The 26,526-nt window shown below is 35.6% G+C and overlaps 2 protein-coding genes across 2 annotated transcripts; one reads left to right on the forward strand and one right to left on the reverse strand.

The window, feature by feature from the left end:
- Nucleotides 1,432-16,652, reverse strand: LOC109329775. The gene is made up of 4 exons (XM_019563591.1): nt 15,703-16,652; nt 13,559-13,816; nt 3,487-3,565; nt 1,432-1,649 (listed from the first exon to the last, which is right to left on the reverse strand). The coding sequence occupies exons 1-4, from the start codon at nt 16,048-16,050 to the stop codon at nt 1,567-1,569; spliced, it is 768 nt and encodes a 255-aa protein (XP_019419136.1). The 5' UTR covers nt 16,051-16,652; the 3' UTR covers nt 1,432-1,566.
- LOC109329781 (probable xyloglucan 6-xylosyltransferase 3) lies at nt 23,525-25,259 on the forward strand. The gene has a single exon (XM_019563604.1). It carries the CDS (start codon nt 23,677-23,679, stop codon nt 25,021-25,023), a length of 1,347 nt encoding a protein of 448 aa, XP_019419149.1. The 5' UTR covers nt 23,525-23,676; the 3' UTR covers nt 25,024-25,259.

Raw genomic sequence — 26,526 nt, forward strand, 5'->3', positions numbered from 1 at the left:
CAAGTCTAGAATTTTCTCTTCAAGTTTCATTATGAACATTTCATTCTCTTTGGAAAAGGTATTTAGTTTAGACATTTTTACTTCTTTATTTCCATCATGAGTTGTTTCTAGAATGTCCCACATTTCTTAAGTTGATTTGCAATTTGATATTCTAAAGAACTCATCTATTACTAGGGCACATGTGAAAATATTTTTTACGTTAAGGTCATATTGTACTCTCTTCTTATCATCAAAACAGAAAGTGACATCGTTGAATACTTGAAGTCATTGAACACGATAATTTGATAAGACAAATTTAGTCATTGGATATGTTTGATATAAATGAAATAACTTAAGTGATAACAATTCTTATTGTGAGAAATGAGTATAATTAATATGAAACAAAATTATTGTTTTAAAAACTATGGGAAATGTAGGATAATTTCCCATGCCATTGACTAGATTAGAAGCTAACTAGCCTGATTTACTCATCACCTCACCAGGAGTTCATGAGAATGTTCAACTAAGAATAAAGTAAACCATTACCAACTCTGCTTCATAATTTTCAAAGCTGGTATAAACGGTATAATTATTTAGCTCCATTACTCTCTACATACATGAACAACTAGGATCATCATTCCATGAAAACAATTGTTACTAGTGTTATTAATACCATATCAATCATCAAATCATTTAGAGTATTGATAGTGGTATTACAATTCAACTAGTGGTTTACTAATTAACATTAATTTTAAATATAAACCAGCCGGTATAACCGGTACGATTCAATTGAAAACCGGTCAGTATAACCAGTATGATTGCATAACCAATATAATTATTGTATCGTACTGATACTGAGACCGATTCACCGGTTGAACCAACCGGCCCGAACCGGTTTTTACAACACTATTATTAACATTATACCGATCATCAAACTAGTCAAAGTGTTGATATAGTGGTATAATGATTCAACCAGTAATTCATTAATTAAATCGCATATCGGTAAAGTTAGATATACATATATAATACTAAATATTAACATTGAAAATAAATTCTTTTGTTTATAACATTTATTAAAACAAAATATGTCACTTAGTGATAAGTCATATTTTAAGGTACAATCAAATGTAATAATTATGTGTTTGATCCTCTATACCAACATTTTGGTAAAAATTAAGTTATTTTCATTAAAAATTTAACTTTAAATGAAAATCGGTCAGTATAACCGATATAGTTCAATTGAAAACCGACTAATATGACTGATTTTGTCCAGTATAACTAGTTTTGATCAGTATGATTATACGACCGATTAGTACGGTCTAGTTTTCACAAGTAGTTAATCCTAAAAAAAGGGTGCATTACTTCAGTGAATGATAATAAGAGGGGGGAAATTCACAATAACCCCGCATCAGTAAGTTCCCAGTCAGTGTTTCGAGACTCATTGGTTATTATTTTTTTGCCTCATTTGGGAACGCTGGGGAAAACCCCTTTTCCAACTCCAATAAACTGAAATCAAATCACCTTAAAGGACTGAAAGATGATAAACTCTAGTACAGAAAGACACACAAAGAAAAGTTGCTAATTTACTTAAATCTGGTGTTTTGGATAAGCTTCATTCTTTTTGGCTGAGTACACATCACCATCTTTGGGCAGATTGTTTGAAGGGCTAGCTGCAAAATTAACAGAACAAAGAACAGTGAGTCAAAGCACACAACATTTTATTTATTAGGAAGGCCAGACCTTCATAGAAGTAGGACAGGTAGAAAATATTGAAGAATAAGCCAAACTGCAATAGAACTAAAAGATTACAACAACCAATCAGAATCTAAGCCTTACTCCTATTAGGTAGGGTCAAATAGATGAATGGAAAGGTACTATAATACTTTTTCATAAATTATATCAATTGACAAAGCATTGATCTATAAATTTTTCCTAATTATTTTGCCTATTCTTGGCCTTCTTCTACCTCTAGAAATTGGACTAACCTCTATTTGATCTACTCTTCTTATTGGAGCTTCTATCGATCTCCTCAACATATGTTCAAATCACCCAATACGTGATTCTACGATAATTTTTACAATAGGAGTTGCAGCAAATTTCTCCCTAATGTATTCATTCCTACTTCTATCTTGTTTAATGTGTCTACTCTTCCGACACAACATTCTCATACTTGCTGCATTGAGTATATTATATTTTGACATTTTACCATCCGACACTAAGTCTAATATAACATTGCAGGTCTTATAGTTGTGCAGTCAAATTTTCCTATAAGCATGAGTAGCACCTTTCTATCACATATGACACCTGAAATGCTCTACCATTTCATCCGCCTTGCTCGAATCATATGGTTTACATCTCCCTCAATTTTCCCATCGTGTTGTATGATTGTCCGCCTCATGCTAAACTTACACTCCATTTTACATCGACTTCTACAACAGTCATGTGCTTGTAAAGCTTGTCTCCACATTTCTAATTTCCTATTTAATTTTTCTCTCGAGTCTTCATGTAGGACAATATTGTCTGCAAAATAAACATGGATTGTGACGTCGATTCTTGGATATGCTCAGTAAGCACATCTAAGACCAAGGTAAATAGTTAGGGGCACAACGTTGACTATTGGTGTAGTCCTATAGGAATAGGGAAATCTTATGAGAATTCATCTTGTGTTCTCACATCGGTCTTGATCCTATCAAATATATCATTGATTGCTGGAATTTAGGCAATCCAAATTCCTCTCTTCTCTAGAGCATTCCACAATATCTCTGCGCACTTTATCACAAGCCTTCTCCAAATATCAGTGCTTGAACATCTTAGTTTTCTTGCTTCAACAATTATTACAGTTCCAAAATCCAGAGTTACTTTTTTCAGGTAGGAAATTAGAAGTGCAGTTTATATGAATTACTAGATTTTATCATATGATCAGATTACAAATCATGCAATTGTGGGTACCCTAATTGAAATCACAGTTGGTAACAGCAATGCTACTTATTTGCACTTTTTTTTCCCCGAAGAGGACCACTTCAGACTGGGTGTGGGGTAAAACATTTCAATCAAGACGCCAACAAACTAACATCATAGAAAATGCGTATACTCCAGCATGTCCAATTTCCGTCCGTAACAAAATAAATAAACTCACAACTAAAGTAAATGTATCCCTCAACACTTAGCAGCAATATATAGAAGGCCTTAAAGGGTGGAGGAGATTGAAAAATCTTAGAAATTCTCCCCATGGATAAGGAGTAGCTCAAACCACCACTATATATTGGGGGGGAATTTAGATTGCTTATACATGAGAAACTAATAATTACATATGTATTATTTACAAAGCATTTCTAATAAGTCAATGTCCTCCCTCTTTTCTTTCTTCTCCGAAATCAAGTTTCCAGCAATGTGCTACAACATATAGGCTACTTCAAAAGAATTTTACAAAATTCAGCTGAGTGAGTGAAACAGACAATCTTGGGTACAGTAAGAGAGAAAACTTCAGATAAAATGGATAAAACATACATGGAGGTGGGGCTGGGTGTTTCTTCGCCACATCTTTTTTAGCCTTAGATGAACTGCCCTTGCCAGGCTTTGCTAAACCCTGTCCAAGTAAAATTGTGCTAATGTAATATGTCATATAAAAGTACTAGTAGGTATACAGGACATGAGTCAATTTTGCACAATATATAATCTAGAAACTGCCATCAATGTCAAATCTTAACTTTTTTTTTGGGGGTGTTCCATAGTGAAAATTGGAGATCACACCATACTACAAGCCACACGGTCAGGTATCATGGATCTATTATAGACAGTGATGGAGAAATAAAGGGAGATGTAAACCATAAGATTCATGCATAATGGATGAAATAGAGAAGTGTTTTGGGGTGTTTATTCCGACGAAAGGTGCCTCTGAAGCTTAAAGGAAATTTTTTACCACATAGCTATAAGACCGGTGGTGCTTCATGGTAAAGCAAATCGGGCTTAAGCAGACAACAAGAGCATAAGATCAAGTATTACAAAGATGAAGATTTTGCATTTGATGACTGGACAAATGAGACAAGATATGTTTAGAAATGTAACAAATTTGGAGAGGAAAAATCAAAATTCTCATTCATCCAAGTTATACAGAAAGGTTGTATGAAGCTGCTAATTACACTTGAGTCAAGACTCAATATCAACCGCAGTGGTCAACACTAACTATCACCAATTTTGTTACAAACTAACTAATTAACTTAAGTTAGCTACTTGGTGAAAGATCTCAAGTAAGATCAGGATTCAAGTGCTGAATAGAGTCACCAATATGAGCTCAGTCTCTAGCTAAGAAAAACACCAGATGCAGATCTAGTGATAACACTGGTTAGAATTTTAGAAAGAATTAGGTAGAAACAGTGAATTGAAGAATCAATTCATGGATCAGGAAACCCTAGATCCAGTATATTATTGATTGAGAATGTAGGATTACAATAGAAGAGAAAAGAGAGAGAAGTAGAAAAGGAAGAGAGTTACAAGGTTTTCCCAACTGATTTAAAAAATCAGTAACCAACTCAATAATTGCCTAACTACTCTCTCTTCTCACTTTCTATTTATAACTCCTATACCTAACTACTTTTTCAGAAGTTAGTTATTCCCTACTAGGGCCATATTGGCGCCTTTTATACACTTGTGCTATAGGAGGTCTAGGTCTCCTTTTAATTCTATCAATACTCTCCCCCAAAAGAGCCACTTTGTCCTCCAGGAGAAATTGTGGAAAAGCCTCTTGTAGTTGAGTAGCTACTTCCCATGAATTGTCACATGAAGGCAATTTTTCCTAATGCATCAAAACCTCCAGATTCCCTGCATTGTTTTGCACTGCAAGATATCACTTAGGCAAACCTGCAATTCAAATTCTTCAGATAGCATAGGAGGGAGTGGCTCAGTCTGTTGCGCTGGATTCAAAAACTTCTTTAGCAATGAAACATGGAACACAAGATGAATCCTAGCATGCTCTAGTAGTACCAACCTGTATGCCACTGACCCAATTATTTCCAACACCTTATAGGGGCCATAGAATTTAGCTAATAATTTAGCCAGTGGTATGTTGACTAAAGATTTCAGCTTATAGGGTTGTAATTTTAAAAACACCCAATCTACCACTGCAAATTCTACTTTTCTTCTATGTTTGTTTGCCTGAGTTCTCATTAAATCCCGAGCCTTCAATAAATTCTGCTATAGTTCCAGTAGAGTTAAGTCTCTAGCCATTAGCAACTGATTCACCTCTTCCACCTTAGAAGTAAAAGTACATCCCTTGATCAGTGTGGATGGATCTCTCCCATATAAAGTTCTAAAGGGTGTCATGCCTGCAGAGCTATTATAGGTGGTGTTGAACCAGAATTCAGCCCAAGGAATCCAGTCTACCCACTGTCTTGGTTTTGGCCCTACATAACACTTTAGATAGGTCTCCAAACTTCTGTTAACAACCTCTGTCTGCCCATCTGTTTGAGAATGGTAAGCAGCGTTATATTTCAACTTAGTTCCACATAGCTTGAACAACTCTTGCCAAAACTAACTTAAGAAAATTTAATCCCTATCAGAGATGATAGAGGCTGGAAATCCATGAAGTTTAACCACTTCTTTCACAAATATGGCAGCCACATCTTTAGCAGTGAAAAGGGTGACTCAATGGGTAAAAGTGGGCATACTTAGTGAGTCTGTCCACTACCAGATATATGGTGTCCTTACCCTTGGACTTAGGCAGCCCATAAATAAAGTCCATAGAAATATCTTGCCCTACTTGGATGGGGATGGGTAAGGGTTGCAACAACCCCTCTAGGGCTAAAATAGAATACTTCTGTCTCTGACACACCTCACAAGTCTCAACATATTGCTTCAAGTAACTCCTCATCCCTTCCTAATAAAAGAAACTAGAAACCTTCTTAAAAGTTCTAAAAAATCCTAAATGACCCCTAGATACACTATCATGACATTCAACTAGAATACCGGGAAGCTTATTAGAAGACTTTGACAAAACCAACCTGCCTTTGTAGAGTAACCTCCCAACCTGAAATTTGAAATATGGATGGGCCTTGGAGTCATAAGCTAAGTCTTGGATCACCTTTTGCCATTTAGGCTCATACTGAATCTCCTGGAATCATTCATCAACATCTGCCAAATTAACTACAGATAGAGCCCCATACATGACTGTCCTGGAGAATGCATTTGCTACTGAGTTCTCTCTGTCAGGCTTGAACTGAATTTCAAAATCCAACCCAATTAACTTGACTACCCACTTAAATTGTTCTTCACTAAACAATCTTTGATCTGTGAGGAACTTCAAACTGCTCTGATCAGTCCTGAGTATAAAGTGTCTTCCCATCAAGTAATGCTTCCACTTTTGGACTGCTTGTACCATTGCCATCAATTCTCTCTCATAAACTAACTTTAATTGTGCCCTATTTGATAGTCCCTTACTCCAATAAGCTAAGGGTCTGCCCTCTTGCATCAAGACAACCCCTAAACCTTTGATCTGTGAGGAACTTCAAACTGCTATGATCTGAGTATAAAGTGTCTTCCCATCAAGTAATGCTTCTACTTTTGGACTGCTTGTACCATTACCATCAATTCTCTCTCATAAACCGACTTTAATTGCGCCCTATTTGATAGTCCATTACTCTAATAAGCTAAGGGTCTGCCCTTTTGCATCAAGACAACCCCTAAACCTTTGCTAGAGGCATCAATTTCAATAACAAAGGTTTTTGAAAAAATCAGGAGCGGCTAGCAAAGGAAGTTGCACCATAGCAGATTTGAGAATTTCAAAGGCTGTTGTAGCTTCCTTGGTCCATACAAAATCATCCTTCTTCAACAACTCAGTTAGAGGCTTGGTTATTTTGCTATACCCTTGCACAAACCTTCTATAATAACCAGTCAGCCCCAAAAATCCTCTTAACCCCTTTAAATCTTTAGGGATAGGCCAAGATCTCATGGTTTCCACCTTGGATTGATCTGTTGAAACCCCTGATCCAGATATAATGTGACCTAGATATTCCAAACTGGGTCTAGCAAAGCTGAATTTCTTATGGTTGGCCTTCAATGAATTGGTCTTGAGGACCTCCAACACCCTTCTTAGGTGTTGCTGGTGTGCCACATCATCTCTATTGTACACCCAAATATCATAAAAAAAACTAGAGCAAACTATGTTAGGAAAGGTCTCAAAACTTCATTCATCAGGGCCTGAAATGTAGAAGGGGCATTGGTCAAGCCAAAGGGCATGACAACAAACTAATAGTGACCCTCATGTGTCCTAAAGGCAGTTTTCTCAACATCCTCTTCCCTCATCCTTATTTGATGATACCCAGACTTCAAATCCAGTTTAGTAAACACTATTGCTCCTCCAATTTCATCCAACAACTCTTCTATAATAGGGATAAGGAATTTGTTGGGTACAGTGACCTTGTTGAGAGCACGATAGTCCATACAGAACCTCCATCCTCCATCCTTCTTTTTGACTAGGATGATGGGGCTAGAATAAGGACTAATATTATACCTAATGACCCCAGCTTCTAACATCTCCCCCACCAACCTCTCTATCTCTGTTTTTTTGGTAATGAGGATACTTGTAAAGCCTCAAGTTTAGGATTGAAGCTCCTTCTGTAAGATGGATGGCATGGTCATGTCTTCTAACTAGAGGAAGTCCCTTTGGGTCTATAAACAAATCCTCAAACTCTACTAATAACCCTAGAATTGTGCAGAAGGAGTAACCTGGAAATTCCCTACATCATTTTGGGTTCCACAGTGTATGAGCAGCCCCTCCCCTTCTTTTAAAACCTGCATCAATGTACCATAAGGTAACTCTGTCCTTGTGAAGGCTGGATTTCCAGTTATCTTAACCAATTTAGTTCCTTGCTTTATAGTAAGTTCCAGTTTCCCAAAATCAACCTTGATCTCACCAAATCCATCTAGCCAATCAAGACCAAGAACCATATCAACCCTCTTGAGAGCAAACAGAGAGAAATCTTATACCTCTACCAACTGTTGCAATTGGAACTTAAGTTGTGCAAATTTTCCTTTACACTTCACCTTATGGCGATCACCCACCTCTACCCAATAAGATGGTGTATCTACCACCTCTAATTGCAGCCTATCTACCACATCCTTAGCTATGAGATTGTGGGAGGCTCCACAATCAATCAATATCATGACATTCTTGCCTTGTAAGGATCCCTCTACCTTCCATGACTTGATAGTGGTAAATCCAGACATAGAGCACAAGGACAAATGTAAGGCCTTAAAGGACTACAAGGACTCTTCTTTTTCATACAACTCCTCTTCATCTTTATCTTCTAATATAATCATCATAAATTGCTTGTTTTCACACCTGTGTTCCTTATTAAAGGGTTCATCACACCTAAAACACAAGTCTTTTTCCCTTCTGTCCATTATCTTTGCACTACTTAGATGGTGTATCTACCACCTCCTTAGCTATGAGATTGTGGGAGGCTCCACAATCAATCAATATCATGACATTCTTGCCTTGTAAGGATCCCTCTACCTTCCATGACTTGATAGTGGTAAATCCAGACATAGAGCACAAGGACAAATATAAGGCCTTAAAGGACTACAGGGACTCTTCTTTTTCATACAACTCCTCTTCATCTTTATCTTCTAATATAATCATCCTAAATTGCTTGTTTTCACACCTGTGTTCCTTATTAAAGGGTTCATCACACCTAAAACACAAGTCTTTTTCCCTTCTGTCCATTATCTTTGCACTACTTAGATGGTGTATCTACCACCTCCTTAGCTATGAGATTGTGGGAGGCTCCACAATCAATCAATATCATGACATTCTTGCCTTGTAAGGATCCCTCTACCTTCCATGACTTGATAGTGGTAAATCCAGACATAGAGCACAAGGACAAATATAAGGCCTTAAAGGACTACAGGGACTCTTCTTTTTCATACAACTCCTCTTCATCTTTATCTTCTAATATAATCATCCTAAATTGCTTGTTTTCACACCTGTGTTCCTTATTAAAGGGTTCATCACACCTAAAACACAAGTCTTTTTCCCTTCTGTCCATTATCTTTGCACTACTTAGATGGTGTATCTACCACCTCCTTAGCTATGAGATTGTGGGAGGCTCCACAATCAATCAATATCATGACATTCTTGCCTTGTAAGGATCCCTCTACCTTCCATGACTTGATAGTGGTAAATCCAGACATAGAGCACAAGGACAAATATAAGGCCTTAAAGGACTACAGGGACTCTTCTTTTTCATACAACTCCTCTTCATCTTTATCTTCTAATATAATCATCCTAAATTGCTTGTTTTCACACCTGTGTTCCTTATTAAAGGGTTCATCACACCTAAAACACAAGTCTTTTTCCCTTCTGTCCATTATCTTTGCACTACTTAGATGGTGTATCTACCACCTCCTTAGCTATGAGATTGTGGGAGGCTCCACAATCAATCAATATCATGACATTCTTGCCTTGTAAGGATCCCTCTACCTTCCATGACTTGATAGTGGTAAATCCAGACATAGAGCACAAGGACAAATATAAGGCCTTAAAGGACTACAGGGACTCTTCTTTTTCATACAACTCCTCTTCATCTTTATCTTCTAATATAATCATCCTAAATTGCTTGTTTTCACACCTGTGTTCCTTATTAAAGGGTTCATCACACCTAAAACACAAGTCTTTTTCCCTTCTGTCCATTATCTTTGCACTACTTAGATGGTGTATCTACCACCTCCTTAGCTATGAGATTGTGGGAGGCTCCACAATCAATCAATATCATGACATTCTTGCCTTGTAAGGATCCCTCTACCTTCCATGACTTGATAGTGGTAAATCCAGACATAGAGCACAAGGACAAATATAAGGCCTTAAAGGACTACAGGGACTCTTCTTTTTCATACAACTCCTCTTCATCTTTATCTTCTAATATAATCATCCTAAATTGCTTGTTTTCACACCTGTGTTCCTTATTAAAGGGTTCATCACACCTAAAACACAAGTCTTTTTCCCTTCTGTCCATTATCTTTGCACTACTTAGATGGTGTATCTACCACCTCCTTAGCTATGAGATTGTGGGAGGCTCCACAATCAATCAATATCATGACATTCTTGCCTTGTAAGGATCCCTCTACCTTCCATGACTTGATAGTGGTAAATCCAGACATAGAGCACAAGGACAAATATAAGGCCTTAAAGGACTACAGGGACTCTTCTTTTTCATACAACTCCTCTTCATCTTTATCTTCTAATATAATCATCCTAAATTGCTTGTTTTCACACCTGTGTTCCTTATTAAAGGGTTCATCACACCTAAAACACAAGTCTTTTTCCCTTCTGTCCATTATCTTTGCACTACTTAGATGGTGTATCTACCACCTCCTTAGCTATGAGATTGTGGGAGGCTCCACAATCAATCAATATCATGACATTCTTGCCTTGTAAGGATCCCTCTACCTTCCATGACTTGATAGTGGTAAATCCAGACATAGAGCACAAGGACAAATATAAGGCCTTAAAGGACTACAGGGACTCTTCTTTTTCATACAACTCCTCTTCATCTTTATCTTCTAATATAATCATCCTAAATTGCTTGTTTTCACACCTGTGTTCCTTATTAAAGGGTTCATCACACCTAAAACACAAGTCTTTTTCCCTTCTGTCCATTATCTTTGCACTACTTAGATGGTGTATCTACCACCTCCTTAGCTATGAGATTGTGGGAGGCTCCACAATCAATCAATATCATGACATTCTTGCCTTGTAAGGATCCCTCTACCTTCCATGACTTGATAGTGGTAAATCCAGACATAGAGCACAAGGACAAATATAAGGCCTTAAAGGACTACAGGGACTCTTCTTTTTCATACAACTCCTCTTCATCTTTATCTTCTAATATAATCATCCTAAATTGCTTGTTTTCACACCTGTGTTCCTTATTAAAGGGTTCATCACACCTAAAACACAAGTCTTTTTCCCTTCTGTCCATTATCTTTGCACTACTTAGATGGTGTATCTACCACCTCCTTAGCTATGAGATTGTGGGAGGCTCCACAATCAATCAATATCATGACATTCTTGCCTTGTAAGGATCCCTCTACCTTCCATGACTTGATAGTGGTAAATCCAGACATAGAGCACAAGGACAAATATAAGGCCTTAAAGGACTACAGGGACTCTTCTTTTTCATACAACTCCTCTTCATCTTTATCTTCTAATATAATCATCATAAATTGCTTGTTTTCACACCTGTGTTCCTTATTAAAGGGTTCATCACACCTAAAACACAAGTCTTTTTCCCTTCTGTCCATTATCTTTGCACTACTTAGATGGTGTATCTACCACCTCCTTAGCTATTAGATTGTGGGAGGCTTCACAATCAATCAATATCATGACATTCTTGCCTTGTAAGGATCCCTCTACCTTCCATGACTTGATAGTGGTAAATCCAGACATAGAGCACAAGGACAAATATAAGGCCTTAAAGGACTACAGGGACTCTTCTTTTTCATACAACTCCTCTTCATCTTTATCTTCTAATATAATCATCATAAATTGCTTGTTTTCACACCTGTGTTCCTTATTAAAGGGTTCATCACACCTAAAACACAAGTCTTTTTCCCTTCTGTCCATTATCTTTGCACTACTTAGATGGTGTATCTACCACCTCCTTAGCTATGAGATTGTGGGAGGCTCCACAATCAATCAATATCATGACATTCTTGCCTTGTAAGGATCCCTCTACCTTCCATGACTTGATAGTGGTAAATCCAGACATAGAGCACAAGGACAAATGTAAGGCCTTAAAGGACTACAGGGACTCTTCTTTTTCATACAACTCCTCTTCATCTTTATCTTCTAATATAATCATCCTAAATTGCTTGTTTTCACACCTGTGTTCCTTATTAAAGGGTTCATCACACCTAAAACACAAGTCTTTTTCCCTTCTGTCCATTATCTTTGCACTACTTAGATGTTTAAACTCCCCTTCTCTAGATCTTGTATTCTCTTCAGGAAAACTTTGGCCAGTGGTCCTTATTGCACTATTACTACCTAAACTCTCACTTTTTCTATATGTGTTAGGTTTTGCCTCAACTGTAACAGTTTTGGAATAGGGTCCAGATCTGGAAATGCCCTGATTTCTAGGAGTATAGCCATAACTACTCCTCTTGTGGAGCAAAACATTCTTTTGCTCAATTAATAACACTTTTTATATAATTTCTACTAAGGTTGAGAGTTCATAAAGTTTTACCTCTGCTTGGAGTTCCTCTTTGAGGCCATTCAAGAATATCCCTCTAACAAACACTTGATCTATTGTTCTCAAAGCATCCACATACTTCTCAAAATTCTCCATATATTCCTCCATTGTTCCTGTCTGCTTGAGGGATATGAGTTGTCCAAAAGAATTTTGGACCATTGAAGGCTGAAATCTCCTCAACCACTACAATCTTGAACCCTTCCCAATTCAGGCTGGGGTTGCACTTTTCCCACCAATGATACCAAATTAAAGCCTTTCCCTCCAAGGCCATTACAGTGGCTTGCATTTTTTCTTCCTCTGTCACATCCTTCAATGCAAAATACCTCTCCAAACGACGAGTCCATCGAAAAGTATCTTCTCCAGCAAATATAGGGATTTCTAACTTGCGCCATTTATCCATGCGATTTCCTCCTTCACTTCTTTTTTCATTACTACCCATGCCTTCACGAAAATGGCTATGATGAGCACGATTCTATCCCAATTTCACCACTAATTCAGCAATCTGATCCTTATGTTTCTTAGCCAATGCTTCTGCAAACTCCAACCTGGTTCGCAATTCTTCACGTTCTAATTCCCAATCTTCTCCAGAACGTGCCATACTTCATGTCTTGATACGCAACAACAATTATAGTGTGATTTTCAGGGCACCAGGATTGGTGCTTTGATACTAGTGATAACACTGGTCAGAATTTTGGAAAGAATTAGGTAGAAACAGTGAATTGAAGAATCAATTCAAGGATCAGGAAACCCTAGATCCAGTATATTATTGATTGAGAATGAAGGATTACAATAGAAGAGAAAAGAGAGAGAAGAGAAGTAGAAAAGGAAGAGTGTTACAAGGTTTTCCCCAACTGATTTAAAAAATCAGTAACCAACTCAATAATTGCCTAACTACTCTCTCTTCTCACTTTCTATTTATAACTCCTATAACTAACTACCTTTTCAAAAGTTAGTTATTCCCTACTAGGGCCATATTGGCGCCTTTTATACACTTGTGTTATAGGAGGTCTAGGCCCCCTTTTAATTCTATCATCTAGCCACTTCCAAACCCAAGAAATGCCTCTGGACCTAAATATGGAATGGAAAATGGGCATGTGGAGGATCAAATAAGGAGTAAAAATCAAGGGAGATACCAATTGAACTACACCCCACTAGTAAAAATAACTTTTTTAATGCTGATAGATATGGTGTAAAGAAAACAACTGAACTGCTTCGGTTATAGGCATGGGAAATACACCATGTTCATGGTGTCAACTGAACTTGAAAGTCACACTCCTCCCTGTCCCCTTTCCAAACATAAAAATTTTATAGAAAAACTTAGACAAAGGATTTCATACCTTCCTCTTCTGAGCCTTCTCCCTTCTTTTTAATATCTTTGAATGACATTTTTTGATGTAGTGTATCAAATGATGTCGAGAATGCTTTGAGCTTAATTGTTCTTGGACCTTAGGATTCTCTGTTAACCAGTCAACTATCTCATTGGACTTAACAACCTTATCCTTATCCAAAGCTTCAAGCCATGAATAAACTGGTATCCATTGATCAGTGCGTTGAAACCTAGCATTTGAAAGATCAAGCTGTTTTGCTCCCCTTTCCTGCACGTTCGACAGATTTAAATACTGTAAAGGTTAAATAACTTCCACTGGTTCAAATATTTAGTTTACAATTGTCCCATTTTATGTAAAGGGAATCTTGGCAAGAAGCACAATCATAGACGTATGTCGCCCAGAAAACAGGAAAGCCTGCTTTCTTTTATAAATATAATAACAGAGAATGCATTAGATAAGCACCCTATACCTAGAAAACATTATCGTTGTTTACAAGATAAGACAGTCTTACAAAAACAACAAAACATTTTCCCACTATGTGAGTCGGCTATATGGATCAATTGGTGCCATAATGTCCCATCATAAATAATCTCCATAAACAAACCATTCGAATCTCAATCTCTCTCTCTCTCTCTCTCATAAACCAATCTTACAATAAGGTACAAAACACCTTTCTTTCTATTTGTTTTAAAAACAGAAAACACCTGCATCTTGAAATGATTTGACGATAAAGAGGGAATGAATTTTTATACAAGATTTAAAATGACTTGGTATAAAATAAATGGTTTTGGATATTTAATTAAAGAACTTTAAAGTTTTCAGGGAATTTCTGGCCAGTAACTTTATATGAAAAATAATAATTTGAAATCCCACCAAAAAGGTGGAATATGTGAAATCCCTTCATTAGACATCAACCCTCTCATCTCATCTATATTTCGATAATGATCTCTGTCATGAAGATATTGGTGAATTCCATGCTGCACCCATTGCCTCCATCAGTGGCCACCTTTACAGTATAGTAGCAGTTGCTGCAGCTTAGTAAGTGCGCAAAGAGCAAAGATTGACTCATAAACATGAACCTTCTCCTCCAGGTGGATCTCTGTGGCAACACCATAGCCATTGTTGAACCTTTTTCACAATGTCCATGGAGACCTTGAGATAATCAATGGAGGGGTCACACTGCTTGTAGCAGCATTGAGGAGGAACTTGTTAAAGATCTTTTACAGGTAAGGGAGGCAAGTGATCGGTGGTAGAACTAGAACATCTCAGTTATCTAATAGAACCTGAGCATCTTGGAGTGCTTCTCAATAGTTGAGAATGTGCTCCAACTCGTCGTCTTGCTGATACATTTCAATGGTATTCACGGCTAATGCCGTCACAGAGGTTCAATGTTGAGTGCTGCTCGTCTGCAATTGGCATTTCTTTTGGGTTTCCGTATTTTTATTGAAATTCCAATTTTGCCAAATAATTATCCAAACTAAGAAAATTTACGAATATGGAAAATTGCATTAATTTATTTCCTTTTCATTTTATAATCTCTAAAATTTTGGAATGACCCATCCAAAAACATCATGGGTCTTTTTCCACTCGTAGACCTCAATTTGTCCATTTCTTCCCAATGCAATATTTTCACCCACATCACTCAATGTTGAGTTCCTAACATCGTAAACAAGGACACAGACATTTTTGTAGCAGTACACAAACTAGTGGTTGGGGAAACTCTTATACCACAGGCCTGAGCAATCTAGAGACAACCAAATTCCTTCATTACTTTTTTCTTCATCTATTATTGCGGGAACAAAAATCAGTGTTCCTTAACAAATCTTAGGGCAGCATACATTATCCTTCCTCTCCTAATCAAAATGCACAGTGCCCAGCAAAACTGAAACCTTAAACTCAAGTTTTCTTTCTCAATTCTATGTTTTAAAATTCTCAACTTTATTCTTCAAACCCTAGGAGTCTATAACCGCAACATGCGATATAGGGATTGGCTAGTCGTTACCAAAAAAGTTTTCAATTAAAGCCAATCTCTATTTTAACTTGACATTAATTCACAGCAAACAACATGGAAAGCATGTCTAAATAAGTACCATCATTATAAACTTGCAGAATCATCCACAAAGATTGTCATTTTCAGTGAGTTGGTGGCGTACCTCATTAATGGGGAATCTAATGCGATTCTGAACGGAAATGAGGCCGACACATATATCAGAGCGAGGGGCTGAACGGAGACCCTCAGGAAGAGAAGCGAGGTTGGAGTTGACCCAGGCTTCGATCTCAGGCATCGTCACTTCCTTTGCCTCTGGGAAGGAGCCGATCCATGCTCGAGCCATGGTTTCCCATTCATGTTGGGACGGACCGTTTTGCTCATGCTCTTGCAGCTTCTTTTCACCCCCTGAGTTGAACATTTTGCTGTGTCGTTTGTGTTCAGCAAGGAATGGGAAGGGGAATGGGAGTGTGATGCATAATAAAAAGCGCACACAGCTTTTCCGGCCAAGCATTTAAGAAAAAGGATAAAACGACAATCCTTGTGTTTGCGTCTCAATACAACGTACATTTCTCTTTTTCTTTTTTTTATAGAATCCTACACTACACTCTTGTATCTCATTACACTAGCATCACACCACTCGTATCCTTGAATTCAGTTTTGTTTGTGCCCAGCTGTTCTTCTAATTTATTTTAATCTCTATCGGTTAACTTACTCGCTCATTAAATTACGCTATCATCTTTAACTCCACTTCCTTCCTAAAACATGACCAAAGTACATTTCAGACAATTGGAGCCGAATCTGAATCACATGGTCTCTATTATGTCCAAATTTCTTCATCCATTATATGTGCTATCACTAAGTCTTCTAATCTTGTTCATCATCTGGGCCATCTAGAGAGAAGTTGAAGCAGGTGATCCCTCATCTCTCATAGTTGAAGTCTTTGGAGCAATATTTCAAATTGCAGTTGCAATAGCGATTCCAGTCACAGTTTTGATTATTGTGATGGTGGTCACTGTGATGAGGATTACGGTTGTTGCGGCGTGAAATTTTGTCTTTAAAAAAATGCTTTTGAATTTGATGTAGTCTAATACGATTGTATTGCATCCCTTGCAGACGCGTCAGGTGATGCCGGTCCACAATTTGATACATGGCTTTTGAGTGTGAGTCGTTTTAACTTGGGAAGCATGTTAGGGTGTCCTTTCCAAGTAGAGTAACAGTTGAGATATGTCTTTCTTTGATATTATTCATTCAGATGTTTGGGATCCTAGTCATGTTCTTCTACTCGACATCACACATATTATAAATGGCTCTTGATTGAGATTGTCAACTAATGTGGGACTTTGACAATGAACACACCATAATCACGCCCCAGAAGGAACTTCTAGAGCACACATGGCCAGCAACGGCATAGGCCCTATCACTTGGGGACTGGCTTATAGTTACCATAGAAGTATTCAAACTATTTCAATTAAGAGAAAAAGTTGTATGCATAGACTGTCTTACGGTGCATAGATATTACACTATTCACTTACAAGGCAATATTGGTTTAAAATTTAATCACCTTCAATACCAGCATAAGCAAGTGAAAAAAATATGAAAATGAGAGAATCATCAACAAGCATTTTAGGTACCTAAGGAATGGGGAACCTCATGCAATTAAGATAAGGCGGAGGAAGAGATCAGGGCGAAGCATTGAACGGCGAGACGCGCGGAGAGAAGCGAGGATGGAGTCACTTCATTCACTTCTGGGAATGAGTACAGCGATGGTGAAGCCATGCTCTCCCATTCTTGTTGCAATCAAGGTTTTAAATAGCTGCCATGATTGTAGAGACTTTCAAAATCTTGATGACTTTCAAAATCTTGATGTTAAGGTAAACTTCGGATACCACAAAACCTTAATGTACTTAATGGTCACGGACTCGGATGTAAAACCATTATTGCGCTACTGCTTGTTTTGCTCTTGCGTCGCGTTCATTCAGATTGAGGTGTTACACTCTGTGGTTTGTATGAGTGACTCAAGGGGCGGGTATGGGAGTAAAGCAGTGGAACGCAGAAGAGAACACCACCCACCGCATTTCAGGCTGAGCGTTTAAACCAAAAAGATCAAACAACAATGCTTGCTTTTGTTTCTAGATGCTCACTTGACCTTGGAACAAATACAAGAGTGGGTATGAAATGAAAAAAAACACAAATTCACATATACTTGAAGAGTAGAGTGTTTATAAGTATTTATTGTACTATTGGTATGTCATATGGGTATAAGAGTTTATTGGTGGGTGAAGACTATCACAAACAAAACTATTCCAAAAGCGTGTGCAGCACCACCACTTCTGCCACAAGGTGATTGGAGAATGTACATTGATAACCATATTATAAGTGATTTAAGATTGGTTCTTACCACACAATGAGAATACAAAAAAGAGAATTGGGTGTCTTATTTTCTAGACGACGTGGTTAATAGTATGCTTGTATATTTTTTTTGTAGTGGCACAAAATGTCTTAAAGAAAGTAACATAATCATGACTCAGCCATTAAGTAAATCTCTAGTGTCACAATTAGTTGTTACAAGCCATTGAGGAAGAGGCTCACAGGCCGAATAAAAAAGATTAAGTTTTGATTATCTCGAACAACAACACTAAAAAGAAATTCTCAAGTGTGGTTATGAACCCATTTGACAATAACTCTAAAAATTAGAACACCAGTTGCAACCAGAACTAGAACCCAAAAGGTCTAATAGGCTAAACTACTAGCGCATCATGCGCATATTTGCTATAGTCGTATTATGTTCAAAACATACAGGAAATTGATGACAAGAAAGTATTGTTGGATGATTCTCATATCATTATTGTTGCTCGTATAGTTTTACCTAGATCATATGGATAGACTTGTATTCTCTTACTATGAATGAAATTTTTGTAGGGAAAGGGTATGTCAATGATGACATGTTCAAATTGAATCTTGACGTTATTTTGAATAAAATTTCTTATTGAATTTACATATTGTGTAATTTTGATATTTGGCATAATAGACTATGTCATATTAACAAATGTTTAATTTCCAAATTTAGTAGCTTTAATTCTAAAGTTATCTGCAAATGATCTTGAAAAATGTGAATTTTATAATCAAACTAGATAACAAAAAGCCACATAAATTAATAGTGTGAGAATCTTATCCTTTGAATTTGATGCATTCTGATATATGTGAACTAGATGAGATGTTAACAAGAAATGGAAAACATTATTTTACCACATTTATTGATGATTACTTTCACTATATTTGTATATATCTTACGAACAATAAAAGTGAAGTGTTTGTCATGTTTAAGTTATATATGATTGAAATTGAAAATCAACTCAATAAGAAAATAAAAAAACTCTAAAGTGATGAGAGTTTGTTTGGAGAGTTTTGTGTTCTATGTTGTAAAGACATGAAGGAGTATTTGTCTGCAACAAAGAGTTTAGATATTTTCATTGTGAGAAGTAAGACATCTTGTCACATCAAGAGAGAAAGAAGAGTCAAGTAAGTTGTTTATCTAAAAGTTATGGGGTACCAAAACTTTAGAGGTCAAGCAAAACTAGATTAAGATTGAATGTGAAAGTGTGCTAGTAAAGAACATTTGATTCCACATAGTGTAAAATATTCAAATCATAAAGATAGACTAGATTAGTGTTGGTGGATTGACCTGAACCAAAATAAAATAAGCATGTTATTTTCTTTATCCCTTGGCTTTGTTTGGTTGACAAAAGAAAATGAGAAGAGAGAAATATGCGAGAAAGAAAAAGGTAAGAAAGAGAAAGAGAAAGAGGAGAAATGTATTAGATTTTTGTGATGTTTGGTATAAGAGAAGAATGAGAGAAAATGAATAGAAAAAAATATTTTATTCTCTTTCTCTTTTATTTGGTTGGATAGAAAATAAAAAGAAATAGATGATGTTGTGGTTCAAATTACAAAAATGTCCCTAGAATAAAGAAAAGAGACATGAAAATGTTGTTTTATTATTAATTAAAAATTTGTTATAATTTTAATTAACATTTTTAATTGATATGATATGTGATATAGTTTAGGATACAATTTGAGATAATAGATCATTATCAAGTTAAAGTCTATCTTTCTCTTCTCACTTTCTCCTGATAAGTGGAGGGAAAGAAATTTTGTGGGTTCACCCACTTTTTTCTTTTCTCCATTCTTTCTCTCCTCTCCACCAAAGGAGAGAAACTCTCTATTTTTCTTCTACTTCTCTCTTTTTTCTCTCTTCTCTAACTCTACCCAATCAAATTCAACCTTAGCTCTTTTAGTTTTGATTTACTGCATTTCAATCACTCTACTATCTTGTAAATCGTTATGTAAAACTATTATGTTTCAAAACTTCATTCTTTACTAAGTTCTTGTTCTTATTCAGTCCAATTTATTTTTTGTTTTGTGCTACTAATCGATCCACGATCGATTATCCATCAGTTATCGAAAGAATAATTGATTATACACTCTGTATAATTTATTAAACCGAAAATGGTGCATGTATAATAAATAAGTAATTAATTATCTGAAAGAAAATTATTGTGTGCGAATTTTGAATTGAAACAGTGAAGTAGCCTCACACATTTTCAACCCCTCTAAGTGTGTACAACCTTTGTTTACATACAAAGGAAAGTCATTTTTGCATAGATCACTTTGATTTCATTTTTTTTCAGTTTTGAGAAAAGTCCTTGTGGTCTTGATCCTACTTGGCCTCTCTACTCTTTTAGAACGAATTTTTAAATCTAATCGAACCTTTTAATAACAAGACACCCAAAAAAACGTTAAATTAAAAATCTTAAACAAATAATCAATTTATTTCCTAAACCTTTTTCCCGAAGGAATGTTACCCATGTGGTCTTGAGCCTGATTGATATCCATTCCCTTTTAAAAAACCTTAAATAACTAACCAAAAAGTACTTGAACTAGCAAGTTACCCGTGCATTTGCATGGGACGATATTTTTTTCCGCATGATTAAGAACACATATTACATGTGCATTTATGATTAAGAATATGTATGTTGCTCGTGCATTCGCATGGTTAAAACCATATATGTTACCAGTGCATTCATATTGTTAAAATTATTAATTATATATAAAATCATACGGTCAAACCATACGGTTTAACTGTTTAAATTGGATAAACTTAATATGGGTCATCTACTGGTTTAACATCTTGCTCGACTTTCTCAACATTGTTTTTTACACATACATAACATGATATAGTTAGTAGTATCCTATTAATCAAAAAAATCATCAATAAATTTATAATTTCATTATTATTTGATTCTAAAATAAGATTAGTATAAAAATAAATATTATTTAACTCTAAAATAGCTACAAACAATATGTTATGATTCATATTATTATTTTAATATTGTTATAGTAACATTATATTTTAATATTGTATAGGTAATCATATTCCTTTTATTTTTAAATAAATCACATGTCATGAGGGCTTGAGAGATTGACACATGTCATGAGGGCTTGAGAGATTGACACATGTCATGAGGGCTTGAGAGATTGACACATGTCATTGAGAGATTGACACATGTCATGAGGGACTTTTAGTTTTGATGAGAGGTTGACACATGTCATCATGAAGGCTTGAGAGATTGACACATGTCATGAAAGAGTTTTTTTTATTATATAGGTAATAGATTAAATAGTCTTGAGTTTCTCATTGCATCTGCATATACATTGGTGTTAGTCACTTTCTTGTGAGGTGCTAAAAATAAAAAAAGTATTGTTCTTTTTCTATCTTTTTAAATCTGAAGATAATAATAATTACAATAATTAATGGTAAAATCAATGTGTTTAAGCACTTTCACATCGTTAATCTTGATACCCTATTTTAGAATGTGTGCTATGGAGTCTTTAATATGTTCCTCATCATCAATAAATTCACAAATTTAAAAGTTAAAGTAAAACTCTATTTTGGTCTTTCAAAATTTTTCAATGTATTCATTTAGTCCTGAAAATTGGAAAATCCAAAATAGTCCCCATAGGTATAAAATGTTAATAAAATTATATATGTTTAGCATTTAAATGACTTATTTCAGGGTACTTTAGTCTTTATCAATGATTATTTTTACTTATATTTGTGATTTTTTATACTAATTTAAATTTTTTAGGGATTAAATTGATAAATATAAAAAATTTCACTTGTTCAATTTTTATCTTTCTTTAAGAAAAGAAGTTCATCACCTATATACCACCTTACATATGACATCACTATATTGAAGGTTCAGCCTTTGTAAAGCATTCTTCATTACTACCTTTAGGAGTCAAGGTTGTGTCTTTGTCTAGTGTGGCCAATACTAGCAATCCCGTAATGATATTTATTTTCTTCTGCACAAAATAAGAAATAACCCTGGCAAATTAAAAAAATAATAGTGAAAATAAAACTCACTTATATCCATTGTCCCATTGAAAAGTGTTGTAAATGGCTTGCATAATTAATTATGGCAACATAAATTTAATTATTAGCTAAGTTATAATCAAGTTGCTCTATTTAAATGCAAGCAAGCATCACATGAATTTTGATGAAGACAAAGATTGACAACAATGTTTATAAATAAAGATGAAGACAAATGTTGACAACAAAGATAGTAGATAAAGCTGAAGACAACAGTTGTAGACAAAGATCAAGCTTGAAGACATGGACAAATCAACAAACAATAAGTCAAAAGTCAAGACTCAAGTTCACTAAAGCTCAAACATTCAAGAAGATCTAAAGGCTAAGTGTTTTTTCTATTTTCTTAGGTCTTAAGATGTTTGATTGGGTAGAGTCTAGGTTAGGGGAACCTTAATGGAAGTCTCACAACCTAAAATTAATCATAACTAAAATGAGATTTACATGCATACATATATGATTTACATGTACATACATGATCATATGATTTAGATGCATTAAAAAGAGTTTTAAATCGTACAACATTCACAGTCATGTATCATATTTTTACAAATCATGTAGGAGGTTCATATCATATTGAAATATCTTTTTTTTTTCTTCAGAAAATCCTTAATCGATTAAGGTTTATTTTAATCGATTAAACAATGCAAAATTGGGAAATCGTTAATCGATTAAGTATGAGATTAATCAATTAATGGTAGTTATAGTTTCTGAAATCTTGATTTTTAAAGAATCGTTAGTCAATTAAGTAGGGTGATAATCAATTAACTACAACAGAAAACAAAACTGTATATTAACCTAACCTTTTCCATTTTTGCATATGAGTGAGACTAATTTTTAACCCTTAATTTTTTACGTTTTCGTATTTCTTGATTTACTTAAATTGACATGCATATCATTCAGTGTTATTTGCATATTCTATTATGTGCATTAACTGGATGTTATTATCTATAAGAGTGCATATAAGTTTAGTTGAATCTTGATAATCTTAAAGGTTAAGGGCAAAGAACAAGAACCGAGTAATCGATTAAGTTCTTGAGATAATCGATTATATGCAGAAGCAATTAATCGATTAAATCATTAGTTAATCGATTAAATAGTAAAAAAAATTGTATAATCTTTTAGTTAATCAAACAATGATAATTGAATACCGAATCACTTATTACCTATTCACCCATTCTAGGTGAATAATAGAGCCCTTTGGAATCCAACAAGATGTATATATAAACTAAAATTTTATGTTTATTTTTATTATACCATAGCTTATGCATTATTCTTTACGTTCATTCTTATTATATAAATAAACAATTGAAATTGAATTAATTACTTCAGTTGTCCAAATGAATCAATTTAAGTTGAATCAAATAGATTATAAACTTTAATCGAGACAAACTAAAGCTAATAATCTAATTTGTATAGAACTCGAGTCGAATTCTAAATTGCACAAATCATTATTGAGATAAAGGTTCAACTCGATTCGACTTGTTTCTAAGTATAACCATGAAAACAAAATGGAAATTACTCTAATACAGTCTTCTTTTTTTCCCTTCAGTTTCCCTTTCATGTTTCAAACACTTACCGTTAGACAACCAAAGGCTCCATCTAAAATTCCAATCTCCATCGCCATGAATCACTACATAAACTAACCCACTGCTCTTCCCTACTCAGCTTTTCATTTTTCTCTTCTCACTCTCACTTAACCAAAAAGACATGAGGCAAGACAACTTCTCTGTTCAGAAGAGAACCACCGCCGCCACCTTGCCCACCACCGCAGCCACCAGATCCCGCACCAACGCCCTGCCACGTGGCCGTCAGATACAAAAAACCTTCAACAACATCAAGATCACCATCCTCTGCGGCTTCGTCACCATCCTCGTCCTCCGCGGCACAATTGGCGTCAACCTCGGATCCTCCGACGCCGACGCCGTTAACCAGAACCTCGTCGAGGAGACCAACCGCATCCTCGCCGAGATCCGATCTGACGCCGATCCCAACGATCCCGAAGACGAGACATTCTTGAACCCTAATGTGACCTTCACGCTGGGGCCCAAGATAAGGAATTGGGACCAGGAGCGAAAAACATGGTTCGGTCAGAACCCGGAGTACCCCAATTACATTAAAGGTAAACCTCGCATATTGCTCTTAACTGGGTCACCACCAAAACCATGTGATAACCCAATTGGGGATCATTACTTGTTGAAATCCATTAAGAACAAGATTGATTACTGTAGATTGCATAATATTGAGATTGTGTATAATATAGCACATTTGGATAAGGAACTTGCTGGGTATTGGGCCAAATTGCCTATGATTAGGAGGTTGATGCTCTCACACCCTGAGATTGAGTGGATTTGGTGGATGGATAGTGATGCATTTTTCACTGATATGGTTTTTGAGCTTCCGATGTCGAAATATGATGACTATAATTTGGTCCTTCATGGGTACCCGGATTTGTTGTTTGAGCAGAAGTCTTGGATTGCGGTCAATACAGGAAGCTTTTTGTTCCGGAATTGCCAGTGGTCGCTGGATTTGCTTGATGTTTGGGCTCCGATGGGTCCCAAGGGTCCAATTCGAGAAGAGGCTGGGAAGATCTTGACTGCGAATCTCAAGGGCAGGCCGGCGTTTGAGGCAGATGATCAGTCGGCCTTGATATACTTGTTGCTATCCCAAAAGGATCATTGGATGGATAAGGTGTTTTTGGAGAATTCATTTTATTTGCATGGTTACTGGGTCGGGTTGGTAGACCGTTATGAGGAGATGATCGAGAAGTATCATCCAGGGTTAGGTGATGAGCGGTGGCCATTCGTGACACATTTTGTGGGTTGTAAGCCTTGTGGGAGCTACGGAGATTATCCGGTGGAGAGGTGCCTAAGTAGCATGGAAAGAGCTTACAATTTTGCAGATAATCAGGTGCTCAAGCTCTATGGCTTTAAGCACCGTGGTTTGTTGAGCCCTAAAATCAAGAGGATCCGAAATGAGACGGTTACTCCTTTGCAGTTTGTAAACCAGTTTGATATAAGAAGACATCCTTCAGGGAGCACTGAATCAAAAAGCTAGCGACTTTTGAGAAGAAAAAGTGCTTTAAGATGAATTTACTTTGGTAACAGATCACTTGTAACATCATTTTGTTCTTTTTGTCTTGATTCTAATAGGATAGAATTCTTTCATAAGTTATCGTCTTGCTACCATGTTTGAGTTATTAGTAAACAATTTTTATTTACTCATATGCTGTATGCTCAGCTTCAATTAATTTTGTTACTCTTGTGGATGAATTCATAGACTTAATATACTTCTGTGCCGTCTTCAATTAATGAATTTATAGTGACCATCATTCTCTGCTTTACTACTTTTCTTACCCACTTAAAATGTATGATTTTTTAACAGAGGTAATGGCTAATAGCCTGCTAAATTTAATGTTTGGAAATAAATTCTTTTGATATATGGCATGCAATTTTGACTTCTGGACAATCACACTTAACCATAGAGTTATACCTGTGAAACAACAATGACAAGGGTGCTTTTACGTATCTACACCCTGTAGTAGCATCCTGGAACTTGTCATGGTAATATTAATAAAATATACAGAGATGATACTTGAATAACCTGCTTTACAAGATTCTTTGTTGCATAGTACTGAGTTCTACGGTTTTCTTATTTCCATTTGTCATATATTCAGCCTCCATTAGGACATTGCTCTTCTGCTGGAACCTTAAAAAACTTTGCATAAAGTAGGAGTAAATATTCTTTTGTCATGTATCTTATTAGTTATTATGTTTTAATTTGGTCATTTAAAAAAAAATAGTGTCAAATTTAGTCCTCTAATAAAAAATAGTGTCAATTTAGTCCTACAATAAAAAATCATGTCGATTAAGTCCTCTCTCTAATGTTTGTCAATGTTACCTTGTTTTACCTGTGTCCCACATACCGCACACTATGTACTGTATACCATGTATCGGGTTAGTTATAATAAAAAAATTGTAATAATAATGTTAAAAATGATTAACGATATAAAACATGGCACAACATACCAGAACCAGAATTGGTATGGCAAACCATGTAATCACCTTCTCTCTCCATTTTTTTCTCTCATCTCTATCTTTATTATTTCATCTCTATCTTTATCCTCTCATTTTTAGTAAGTGTGGAAGGTAAATGAATTAATTTGAATATTAATGTTAGGATGAAAAATCATTCATTAATCCATATAAATTCATTTAAATTATATTTTAAATTACTCAATGTATCCATATAAAACTTATTGAATTTATCCATGAATCAATTTTAATGGATCAGATGAATATATAACCAATTTGATTTTTTAATTGGAAGTAAAGACATTTTTGAAGAGAATCATTTTTATAAAAAAAAGTGTTTTTAATTTTTTTAAGAAACGTTTAAAAAAATTATTTTCTGATTTAAAAAAATGTATTTTTGCGACACTCTACAAGCATGTGGCATTTAAGGTTTTAGTGTAAAAAAATTAAGAGATATTTATATATGGAATGTAGTTAAGAACAAACTTTTAATATTAACCACATCCATACATGGATGACAATGAAT

The sequence above is a fragment of the Lupinus angustifolius genome, chromosome LG02, assembly GCF_001865875.1.
Source record: "Lupinus angustifolius cultivar Tanjil chromosome LG02, LupAngTanjil_v1.0, whole genome shotgun sequence".
Classification (NCBI taxonomy): Eukaryota; Viridiplantae; Streptophyta; class Magnoliopsida; order Fabales; family Fabaceae; genus Lupinus; species Lupinus angustifolius.

Bases quoted from the DNA above. Each gene is read 5' to 3' on its own strand.
- LOC109329775 (XM_019563591.1), bottom strand. From the start codon at position 16,050: ATGCTTGGCCGGAAAAGCTGTGTGCGCTTTTTATTATGCATCACACTC. The intron at 3,566-13,558 runs GTATGAAATCCT...TTACTTGGACAG, and splicing joins AGAAGGCTCAGAAGAGGAAG to GGTTTAGCAAAGCCTGGCAA. The intron at 1,650-3,486 runs GTATGTTTTATC...TTAATTTTGCAG, and splicing joins ACACCCAGCCCCACCTCCAT to CTAGCCCTTCAAACAATCTG.
- LOC109329781 (XM_019563604.1), top strand. From the start codon at position 23,677: ATGAGGCAAGACAACTTCTCTGTTCAGAAGAGAACCACCGCCGCCACC.